The following is a 12,170-nucleotide window of genomic DNA, read 5'->3' as shown; positions in this document are numbered from 1 at the left end:
CCTGTCCGGGGGTTGAGCTACCTGCCGGCCAACGGTACTTGTTGGTATAAATCTCCAATCAACCTCAGGCGGTGGTCAGAGTGCTGGCGTAACCAATGCTTGACAGATACAATAGACAGTGGACACACAGCTAACCTCAGCATACCTCCCAAGCGCCCCTTTTCATGAGGGATACTCCCTCCATAGGGCCAAAATATCTCAGTCCATCTTTCCTCCCCTGATGTCCCTCTAAGAGCTCAAAATGTTTGCTGGGTATGACATCATCACAGCCCATAAAAGAAAATATGTAAATAATATTTTTTCTTCTAATTTACTTGCTTGGTTACTTAATAGCCAAAGGCACATAACACCCCCCCCCCTTTGACAATTATAAAATGCCTCGGCAGGGTCTGGTTACCAGATGAGAGAAGCACAGCTGTCCAGTTGTTGTTGTTGAACTGGATAGGAATTGCAAGCGACACTCGCCAGAGAGAAAAATATTCAATGGTTTTATAGCAAAAAACCCTGGAGCCCTGGTCTGCTCATCGGCAACTTGCATTTCAATAACCCTTTTCTGTAAAATGTAAAATTATCGAAGCAATTGTTAACATTTTATGTTAAACCGGGGCTTTTAGATCCGTTTTACTTTATTTTACAATTCGGACACAATGCTAATGGATTCTACGGCTACTAAATGCAATTGTTTTGCCTGCAGTTTTTATGTTTATTTTTAAATGGGAATAAGGGTTGCATTATTTTTTTTTCAGCGTCCTACATTCTCGGATTAAAACTGTTGGGAAAATGGAAATCTTTCAATTCTAAAATGCCCCCCCCCCCAGATGAGTGTATAGTTAGTACACAACTCCAAGAGACTCCTAAAAGTGGGCCACTGTCACATGTCTTTAATTATTAGCATTAAAATGAATGTTATTTTGTGATTCAAAACAATTTTAAATGTGACATCATATGTGAGTAAGGTGTGTCCTAGCTCTGTTACCTAAGCCCGAGCTAAAACACACCCACTGCTTAGAGTGGCTCAGTCTTGATCACCGATAGACACCTTCTGACTCTATGGAGGAAATTATTTAATTGGATAAGTAAGATGTTATCGGTGTCTACAGTGACATATTCTGGTCTTGGCCAATAGTTCTAGGGGGTGGCCACCCATCTGCCGCATTAACATGAAGCCAGTCACTTTATTGAGCGATCACTAATGTCAATGGCTTGGCCAAAGGAGAGATCGTCGATCACCTCAACCGGCCCATTAACACTATGGAGCTTAGACGTCATGGTTAACTTCCACCGAGCATCATGTATCTTTAAAAGGCAAAGCACCGGAATATGATGTCATACGAGAAAAGATTAAATATCGGGATGCAAATGGTTTTCAAGATTAGAGAAAGTATGGTCTATTACTCGAGTTACACAATCACAAAATATATTACGTTAGTTTGACGAGATGCCTTTACAGTAAATAAGGGGATCTTGTCAAACTAACATAGTTTATTTTTGTGACTGTGTAACTCGAGTAATGGACCAGGGAGCGGCAGTAGATGTGTCCTAGCTAGATCTCAGTAAGACATTCGACGCTGTCCATCATAAAAAACTCTATAAATAAAACACAGTCTTTGGGTTTGGACGTTAGAATAGTTGAATGGATAACAGGAGGCAGAAGGAGACTGCAATAGAAAAATAGTTAGATTGCGTCTATCATTCTAAAATGTTCTGTTTTAGAGCAGTTTCATTATTCTTTGAAAATAGAACAGTAAAGGCTGATCCAGAAATGTTTCTGTAACGTGTTATCCTCAAGATGAATACCAGGGGAGTATAGCATAAAAATACAGATATCTGCATGCATTATGTAATATATGTGCACATTGTGATGAGCCAATTTCTAGATAATTGGGTCAGTGATAGGCAGTAATTAGTAGTTTTACAGATGTTTGATTGGCTTAGCACAGTGGAAATTATAGTTCCGCAACAGCGGAGAACCACCCAGGTGGCTTTGGGGGCAGGGTAGTAATCACCCCTTCCTGGCAGTGACGTATGTTAGCTGGACGCTGTCCTAGCCCTGACCCAGGACAGCTCCCCAGCTGCCTACCAGTACTATACTTCACAACAGATTCCACCCTATGACATCATATCTCAGCTCGGTGCATTTTTGGGAAGCAATGAGTCATTTCAGTATGGAGCCCATACTGTATATAGGCTGCTTACAAGGGAGATCTCTTCTATTCCAAGCTGGCCCTTGGAGTAGTGGTGCTCTGGGGATTCTGATTGGCTAATAGGGCAATCTGCCTCCAGTTATGTGGTGGGGGGGGTTGCCACACATTGCCTTTGTTGCACCATTACGCTCAGGTATCCCCTTTTACATGATAGAACGGCTCTCTATTTTCACACCGTTTAGCAGATATCTATCTGTCTGTTCTGAACATCAGTAATACATTTTAAATTTTAGTGCTCAACATGCAAGAACAGCAGCACCTCGTATTTAAGACTTTTTTAAGTAGCATAATAGTATAATAATAGGATCTTCTGTTTCCAACAGAGGGCTGAGGCCATGTTTCAGATCTTTCCCATTTTAGAAAGGAATCATATTTCTTAGAGAGGGCTATGAAAGGTCATTCTCTGAAGTTACGGTGGAGGTGGGTAATGGATATGTATATATATATATATATATATATATATATATATATATACATGGGAATTTAGAGCCATGTGGTAGTATTTAAGTATTGTGAACCCTGAGTAATTTCCAAATTACGCTTATCAAATAAATAAAACATAATCTCCATGGTGTTCTGAGTAGTGGCCGAGTTATTAGATCTGATCATAGCAGACAAGTTGTATGAGTTTGCGTTGAAGTGGAAGAAGGCATCAGGTCAGCAGAGTAGGACAGGAATGGACACTGAGTAAGAGACACTCCTTACCCCATCTGGAGTTATAAGAACGACTCGAGCGCCAGTTAGCTGGCTGTGTTAGCTGAGGCTAGGAGAGGTCCTTTGTATTCTTAAGCCTATTTTGTCCCTGCTTGAGTTCCCTCACTGCATTATTCTTTGCAACTACTTCTGGAAGGCAGTTCTGCTTATCTTCCCCTCTCTCTCTGTGAGTAAATACTTTCTTACATCATATCCAATCACGTGACTCTCTAGTTTTAGGTGGTTACTCACAAAAGTGGGAATTTGTAAGGGGCAGAATTGTTCTCTCAACTTAAAAACTTATTTGAGCATTAAGAAGGTCCAATTTAAAATTGATGAGTTTGCCTTGTAGTAATGGATGTGACTCAACCTAGGTCCAGCTCATGCTACGCCACAGTTTTGTGAACCTACTTCTAGCAATAAGGTCTATGTTGGCCCTTCAGGCATTAAAGTGAATATTTTTTAATTGGGCGCATTCCATCTTGGTCTCCTTTGCAAGGTTCTACCAGGAGGTAGCAGACGTTCACTTGGCCAATGAAGGAAATTGTTGAAGACCTCACATTACATGCAGGACAAAGGTGTACTGTTCACAAACCCCATCACCATGCTTCTTCAAGAAAAAATAGCAATGTTTAGTTGTCCTCTAACTATGAAAAATAACACAACTAGAAAAGTTAAATTTAATGTATTTTTTTTACATATATTGTCACACTACTAGCAGCATATCCCCTCTCCCTCTGAGATGTTTGAATACGATGCTGATTTGGAATGCGTGCTGTAGAGGTTCTAATCTGTATAGTATTTGCAGTGCATTCTGGTCATGACAGAGACACTCGTGCACATAATTTTTTTTTTCTTGCAACATTCAGAATGTGTCTCTCTTTGTACTGGTTACAGATGCCTCAGGAACAGTACGCTCACAGGAGCACTCTCTCCAGCAGCGAGGGACCCCATGTGTACAAGGTGGGGATTTACGGCTGGAGGAAGAGATGCCTGTATTTCTTCGTCTTGCTTCTAATGATCCTTATCCTGGTGAACCTCGCCATGACAATCTGGATCCTCAAAGTCATGAACTTTACTATTGTAAGTAACCATGGATACCAGCCACAGAGCTAAAACTGGGAGCGAGAATGTTAAATTCATTGTGTTCTGAATACAAAACCAAGAATAGTAACCCACAGTAGCTGGCGGACGATGGGGGCAGTGGGTGCGACACAACCGAAAATGTAGGGAGACATCTCTGAGGAGGGTGTCAGAAGTCCTTCACCACAATTAGCACTGGTCAGTTAGCAAGTGTTTTGGGGGGCTTTATGTTGGGAAATTCTATCTGTCGGAAGAGAATGTGAATAGGATACAAATTTACAAAACAAACAAGGTTACGTTATAGCAGATGCAGCGGGGTCTAAGCTCGGAGGACAAGGGACTATGTTACTGTGGGCAGGAGTGAGTATGGTAATAGTTAAATTGAACAGTAAATAAGGCCACATCTGTTTTACAACAGGACCTACATGGTCTTAAGTCAGTGTCATGTTGACTTTACAGTAGGAACTTCAGGGAGTGTAGTCACCTCCCGGCAATAGATGATGGCTTTTATATATAAAGGTATCGCACGCGCACAATAAATACAAAGCCTAAAAATGTACCTGCCATGTACATCTATACATACGGATGCAGTACCGCCACCTAACGCGTGGAGGATAATTTAGTATTTTGCATCACATTGTATTGTGTGGTTTTAGATCTAGGTGTTATATGCAATTATTCCAAATGAGACACATATTAGACATGTGCAAATGGACCAAAAACAATTCGGACAATTTTTGGTTCGTTTTTGGCCCATTCATTTTCTGTTGCCTGGTGCCCACATTCACTCTCATTCACTCACACTGTAAGTCACTCTTGCACACTCTAATTCTCATTCACTCTCTCCCTCTCACGCTCTCTAAATGTCTCCCTACCTTCTCGGAGCTTTTTGCTGTGTTTTCATCCCATTCCTGGGGTCTGGCTTTGTTTTCTGTGCTTCGTACTAACCCCCAAATCCACATGTCTAACAAATATGTCACAAAGTGCTTCATGTATGACAAAGTCATAACAACTTTGCTATTAGGACGCCATGATACATAAGCCCCGCAATGTTCAAGGTAAGCACAATTAGTAAGTTACTTGCAGTAGAAGCTAAAGTAAATACAGTAAGCTGATTATTTACAATACAAGGTGGAGAGAGCAGTTTATATAGAAGCTGCAAAGAGTGCCTTGTTAATGAAATAATCAGGGAGCCGGGTTAGCAGGGTTACTTCTAGTAGAAGGCATTGCAATTTTTAATCCACAGTAGCTGCAGGGAACATGTGGTCAATATTTAAACGGGTTATATACAGCAGGAACTGTGGAAGCTCATTGAATGCATTATAAATTGCAAGGGCCAGAGGAGCACAGCGAGCATGTTATACGCAGCAGAGAATCCACAAATCATGTATGCAAGGAACTTTAGAGAGAACAGACAGCAGGAGGTGTGCAGGGCATCGTGTGACTGCTTGGCCACCAGGAGGCGCTCTACAACTGGGCACCAGGAGGCATTCTAACTCCAAGACTTCTCTATCACTTTCCTTGGTGGTCTAGCACAAGAGAAGACACTGAAGTCGCTGCTGCTCCTCTATTGCCTCCTGGCACCTTCTCTCCCTCAGTTATATAATAATAATAATAATAATAATAAATAATATAATAATTATAATAACAATGTTTTCTACCATATAGGATACAGGGAGCAAATTCAGCAGCTTAAATGAGCTGGGATATGTAAAGTGTCTGTACAAAGACACCATGGACAAAGCTTGCAGAATTTATTGAGGCTAATGCTAACCGGGTTGCTCATTTAATCATAGAGAGCCGCTCTGATTTTATCAGTGTCTCTAGCTAAGGACCACCTGGCCACCCTGCCCTGTGTGAAGCGTCTATAGCATAGCTGGTTATGGTTTCCCACCCCTGTGGTGAGCTGATATACAGCCCAATCTGCAGTTATACGTTTAATCAAACGCTACAGAATGTAAGGTTTCAGTATAACAGATCAAGAAGAATGTTGGGAAGCCTATTACCCTTCAGTGACTTCACTAGCCATAGATTATCCCATATGTGGCCCTGCAGGGTTCGTCTTCTGCAGATTATGCCACCTCGGGAGCGTATGGTGAAAAGATTATTATAGTGTAGGTATTTCATAAGCCGCTGCTCATTCTTTATAGCACAGCTGGGTATTCGGTGAACACGGTTAGGGGTCTTATAAATCTCTAGATTCAGGTATAACTGTGCGACAGATTATCATACCAAAGGGCCTGTACGGAATGACATTGAAATCTCATCAAACCTCTGTTGGTATAATGGGGTCATCACCCCAGCATGTCGGCAGGGGTGCATTATTGCAGAACGTGAATTGGAGAGCAAAGGCATCTCTTTCTGAGTTTTTATGAAACAGATAATGAGTTAAATCGCAGCGCAGAAAAAAAAAATGCTGAATAAAAAAAAGGGTGATATTTTGACATCTCTCCCCGAGGGACGGAGAAACGTGCACAAGGAATGAGATTCAGGAAGGATTTTGTGCAAATATCATCATTTTCTTAGTAATCCCAGTGTCTCTGCAGGGAGCACGCATCGCTTTGTAATTAAAGGCTCTGTGTGTGGATGTATCAGAACAAAGTGGTTTCATTTCATCTGGCGTCCATTCCTGCAGACCGCTAATTCCGTCATGGCTTTTAGTATCACATTCCTGTACATGTCAGACAGTCGTGTGACTATGTTCTACAACTGCTAAGACACATAGCCTGGACAGGACGAGCCTCCAGAGACCAATAATTACTGATCACAGATTCAAATCCTATGCCTTGGAACTCTGATAACCCATTTCCATTCCAATAACGGTGAAAACCTCTATGTGGGCCATATGACCTTGAATTCCAAAGGGTTGCAGAACTCTTCATCAGTGTTCTAACATACTTACTTTGGGGGCGAGTAAGGACACTTTATGCCATGTGACATAAAAGGAGTGCACTGATAGGCTAAAGAATGGTTGCCGTAAGAACACTTCTCAAAGGCAGTAGCGGAGTAAGTGACGTGGTTTGGTGGGGAGTGGTGGGACACAGAGGGGAGTGAAGGAGCCGTGAGAGAGACTGGGACGGTATGATTTTCAACATACAGAACACCTGTCATTGTGGGAACTAAAGCCCTTAGCTGGATAGAGACCAATACGTTTACTTTAAGCCCCTTGCGGTGTGACCAACAACTACAGCATTGGCAAGGTGGAGCACCAGAGCTGCAGTGGAATGCCTTCTCTGGGGGGTCTTGTTAGAGCTGGAGATAACTGGTGGTCCGTGTATCACAAGTAGTCAAAGGGCAAGGGCTAGAGGGTTCCTTCAATTACATTCTTCTGCAAAAGTGCCATTCTCTGCCAGCTCTAGCCAGGCCCGGACTGGCCATCTGGCACACCAGGCAAAAGACCGGTGGAGCACTGGCCATCAGTGCCCCATACTCCATGCTCCAGGGGCAGATCAGGTGGCGCAGCATGCAGAATATGAATGACCGCACACTACTCATATCCACTCTCAGAATTGTGTAGGAACTCCAGGAACACGTCTGTAACTCATGTCCTAATATCAGCCGCTAACAAAAGTAATATAATACGCTGTATACTTTCCAGTAATTGCTGTTGTGTGGTTGGGAGCCAAGCTTTTAGGTCTAAAGCTGATTTGCTATTAAGGATATATTAAATTATTGAAGAAGTGATAAAATTGGCAGGGAGCTTATTATATGGCTCAGTTCCCTTCGTTTATTTAAATGTCTGTGCTTGGGAAGACAATGTCCTCAATATTTTCTAACTAAATACTCTGTAGGTCTGTTTGGTGAAGGGCAGAGTCAGCCAAGACACATCAATACTCTAAAAATAGAGAGCAACTTTTATGGTCCTATTAAAGTACTAAACAGAGTATAATATTCATGTCTAGCTACAAATACATGGGGCGGGCTATGTTTATTTCATCATTATTTGCGAGGACCCATTACTTTTCCAAATAACCAATATCATTTTGTTTACGGGGTAATTTAATGATTAGAGATGTATTAGAAATCCTTTTTCACTTTTGGCTAGTGAGAGACGCCATTTTGAATACCTTCACAAAGATATAAACCCTGGCTTATCGTCTTAACCCCTTAATGACAAAGGCCGTACATGTACGGGCTCAAAATGCATTGTTTTCAATGGGTTTAGCCACCGCCCATTGTCCTTAAGGGGTTAAGAAATCGTGTAAATAATAGACCTATTCTTTTTTCTAAATGTATTATTTGGTTACATAAATAACGATGTAAAAGCCACTTAAAGATTACATCCCCGGGTCCCAAAACATTATTTCAGTAATAAAGGATACAGATATGGTTCCTTTAAATTACCCATCAGTGCAATTGCCTTTTTGTAAAAGTTTCGTAGCCCATTAAATGTTCACTTTGTTGCTTTTTATCGAGGGGAAAAAAAAAGTGTTCTTTTTTTATTTCTTTGTGCCAGCCTATAGTAATTTGAGCATTATCTGGTAATTACTGCTCATCCCCATTAATCTCTTTAAACAAATTATACTTCCACTATCTGAACAGTACTTAAAAGGAAAACGCAGTAAAGAAAGAACACAACCCATCGCAAGCAATGTCAAAGAAAGGATTATGGTAATGTTTAGTAAATTCACCGTGTTATTTAGTTACTTTAGAGACAGAGTTAGTAAAACGTGACACCTCTGTCTTCTATCAGCCCCGTTTTCCATACTTTAACCCTATCTAATCGTTTGCACAATCACCAAATCCACAAGCAATGGTTATTAATCTTTCAATGGAACAGGGAGAGATACTCTTGATTTTTCTTATTTTTTTTCTAAATAGTCTTTATTGGATTTTTAAGACATTAAAACTACGAACAAACAAAAATAAATAGATACATTTGTACAATCACGCTAAAACTTACAATAAAGACATGAACAAGAGGCATATAATACCATACATTTATACAAGATTCTTCCATAGCTCATACGTTACTTAGTCAGGAGTTATTTTAAGAAATAATGTCTTAACCCGCGGAATTGTCGAATTCATGTCAATTAAAAGAAAAAAAAAAAAAAATCATAGCCCTATGTTAAACGACCCTGGTGAGACCCTTGAACCGTGGAGATGGCTAGCTTCGGGTACCTGTTGTGGTAGGATGAAGACTCACTATATGGTCCACCAGAGCCGGGCAAATGACATATGTCGGCTGTCGGCTCGAAACATGTGGCCACACATAATGTTCTCATACTCTATGGGCATATCTTACCATTGGCCGAGTGACAGATTGGATAACGATGGGCACTCATCAGCCGGCGACCTATCAGGCACTTTGCTTGTGTGCCAGATGGCTAGACCGTGGCAGAAGACAATATTTCCTCCTTCTCTGCTATGATTTAAAGATTTAGTGTTACCGTCTGAACGGTTGTTGGGTGTTCTACTTGCAGTTCCACATACAGGAACCTAGTGTACCAGGAGCATAAAGCAGACACTTTGACTGGATCCTCCTTGTGCTTCATTCACTGAATGTTCCTAGACCACCCATGGAAATAGGGGCTTCCAAAAATGATCCTATTGTGGGTCTGAATACCTTTGTCTCTGAATAAGTTCTATTATGTAGCTAATACGATCAACATGAGCTCAGAAATGTAATGATGTCATGAGTATGTATGTCACACTTTAGGATCGCTGCTCCTAGTAATATACATAAGAGGTGGGTTTCTAAAATAATATATACTGTATTGCTTGCGTTAATCTGTAAATACATTTACTTTTGGGTAAATTTTACTTAAAAAACTAATCTTGGGAAAGCAATGGATCGATTTTTTTTATACTTAAATATGTTCACATCACAGCCCAAACACCCCGCTCCAAAAAAAGCAAAGATCAGTGCGTTTCATCAATGCGTCTGGAGTGCATTTATTTTTCATCACAATAGCTTGGGGGTTTTAGCGCGAAACCTGTGACCCCAGCAACCTGTTTTTTATAAGCTTTTTATAATGGAGGCCTTTGGATACAATCCATTACCCCTATTCCCAGTCCCTACGGGAAGCCGCTTAATAAAGGTGAAAGTGTCAGACATTTTCGTTGAGATTTTCCACATATAGTTTAACGTCGGTAATCTGTATTCTGGTCTCAGATCTCTCGGTAACGCTTTGAAAACCTCGTTTTCCTGGGTTTCCTTGCAGATCCCGACTTGAGCTTTATGTAGATTTTTATCTGATACGTTGAAAAGCGAGAGGCAGGCTATACAGACTCTGTCCGACGCAGATCTCAATCTCCTTCCTTCCATTTAGATAAAGACAGAATCAGCCAATAATAAGAGGGAAAAAAAATAACAGTTTATCACGCGGAATTGCTTTTAGCAAGATCTCGAGTCTTTATGCAGTTAGTCCTAAATTGATGAAACGATACAAATTGATATTGACAAACGCTACATTTCCTGTAAAAAAATAGTGAAGTCAGACATACCACATCTCTGAAAAATATCTGATAAATCTTCTTACTCTATGATTATAATTAGTTTCCACGATCAGCTTTATACATTTTAAGCTCCTAGGTCTGGTTTTAATGTGTAAGGTTCTAGGAATAAAGTGTGTCCCCTAGGTTCTACATTCCTTTGTCACAGCTAAGCTTATGCTGTCCCGTCTTTTATGTAATGTTGTAACTTTATGATGTCAGCAGCTGTAGAAATATGCTGCCGTGGCGGAATTTTCGCCAGTTTTCATGTAAAAAATAGCCAATATGAGAGGATCGGCGACTGTAATGGGTGATGTATCGAGGATGGCAGGTCGAGGGAGGTGGCAGTCCCCCTGCTACAAAACCCAGAGAGCGATCAAGCACCCGATGTCCTGCTGCTTGGATCTCACCAATTGGCCAGCACAGCCTACATGGAATTAGAAGGCATTAAAAGGCAATGCGCACCTTTAAGACACAGGACACTGAACTATGATGTCATATCCTGGGGGGGCTCAGTCGCCTATTAAACCATTCAGAATGCCCATTGTGGAGGGGGGGACTGGCGCCACTGCCCTGGGTCGGGCTAATTTAAATTCACCATTGACCGTAATGCTAAATAATATTAGGTGTAGCAAGAATATTAAAAAATAAAAATTACAGTATATAGGAACATAGGGTGGTATTGAAATCAGGGTAAGTTAATCATTATATTTTTGGTATTTTTTCCCATCTATACTAGCTGTGGATAATTTATATACCTGTAAAAACTGTGAATAAATGTTTTTTTTTAAAGAAAAATCCAATTTTGTGTGGGTACACTAAATGAGAAAGAGGAAAATAAGAGCAATCCGTTAGACGAAATAATTGTAGCAAAAAACTTGCTATTGTTCTATAGCATAAAGGCCCAGTTCCTTAAGGGGTTAAAGTTGTTGATCTGGGGATTAGTGTAATTGCCCTTGGAATTGTGCCCTTCTTTTGAAAGTGGCAGGAGCTTGAAAGGGGATTTGGATCAATGCATTTAGTGATGAAGATAGCTTGAACTTGACAAACTCATTCTACCGTCCCAGCTGATGGCTGGCTGAGCATTCTGGGAGTTTACGCCCAGCGCACCTGGAAAGCCACGGGTCTCCTGCACCCTCTGCTTCTGACGTAACCCCAAGTAACCCAAACGTTTTTTTTATCTTCTCTGACGCATCAGCGGGAAATGACTGCAACCTGTTAGTACCTGCGAAATTAAAGATTATTTGCATTTAATTAAGATCTGTGCCCTGGGTAAAGGAAAATGGCTCGGCTATCAAAGAGAGGCTGCTCTCAGCAGATATCATGTCTAATTGGCCTCTCCACGTTAACTCACCGAATGAGACATTTGGGCTTTTAATGATCGCATTCTGCTCGGTAGAAACTTACTGAAGCTTTATGACATCAGACTGCCTTCTGTACCGTTAACATAATTGTTCAATCCTTGCGACGCTTCGAGAGGCATAGGGGTTAATTGCATATTAATGAAAATCCGGAAGCCGTACACAGCACTTTATGCCCAAATCATTTGTAAATTCCTTACACTAAATTAAGGGGATTTTACTAAGCTGCCGGGGTGGTGCTTATTCATAGGGGCAAAGCCAATGAAAATGGCTAAAAAGAACATGGGGGGGGGTATTGATAATGGCACGGTAAGTGCATGATGGGAATAACGCTTATAATCTTTATTGCGGCATAAAATGCTTAACCTAATTATGCCGGGGATGCTAAACA

General features: G+C 41.0%; 1 protein-coding gene and 1 long non-coding RNA gene across 7 annotated transcripts in view; both read left to right on the top strand.

Annotated features, from left to right (window-relative positions):
* Positions 1 to 12,170, top strand: part of SGCD (sarcoglycan delta) — a 190,629-nt gene that overhangs the window by 129,401 nt on the left and 49,058 nt on the right. For 5 of the 6 annotated variants that reach the window (XM_053465515.1, XM_053465517.1, XM_053465514.1 and 2 more), the window contains one exon: positions 3,795 to 3,980. In XM_053465515.1, coding sequence (XP_053321490.1) covers positions 3,795 to 3,980 — 186 coding nt within the window. Of the gene's footprint in view, positions 1 to 2,988; positions 3,085 to 3,794; positions 3,981 to 12,170 lie in introns of those variants that run through there. The other variant, XM_053465519.1, reaches the window with a different exon arrangement.
* LOC128492818 (uncharacterized) lies at positions 7,782 to 8,606 on the top strand. The gene is made up of 2 exons (XR_008354141.1): positions 7,782 to 8,076; positions 8,167 to 8,606. It is a non-coding gene; the product is annotated as an uncharacterized LOC128492818 (long non-coding RNA).

This window comes from Spea bombifrons, chromosome 4 (assembly GCF_027358695.1).
Source record: "Spea bombifrons isolate aSpeBom1 chromosome 4, aSpeBom1.2.pri, whole genome shotgun sequence".
NCBI lineage: Eukaryota > Metazoa > Chordata > Amphibia > Anura > Pelobatidae > Spea > Spea bombifrons.
Note: the sequence above shows the minus strand (reverse complement) of the source record. Positions and strands in the feature narration are given on the sequence as shown.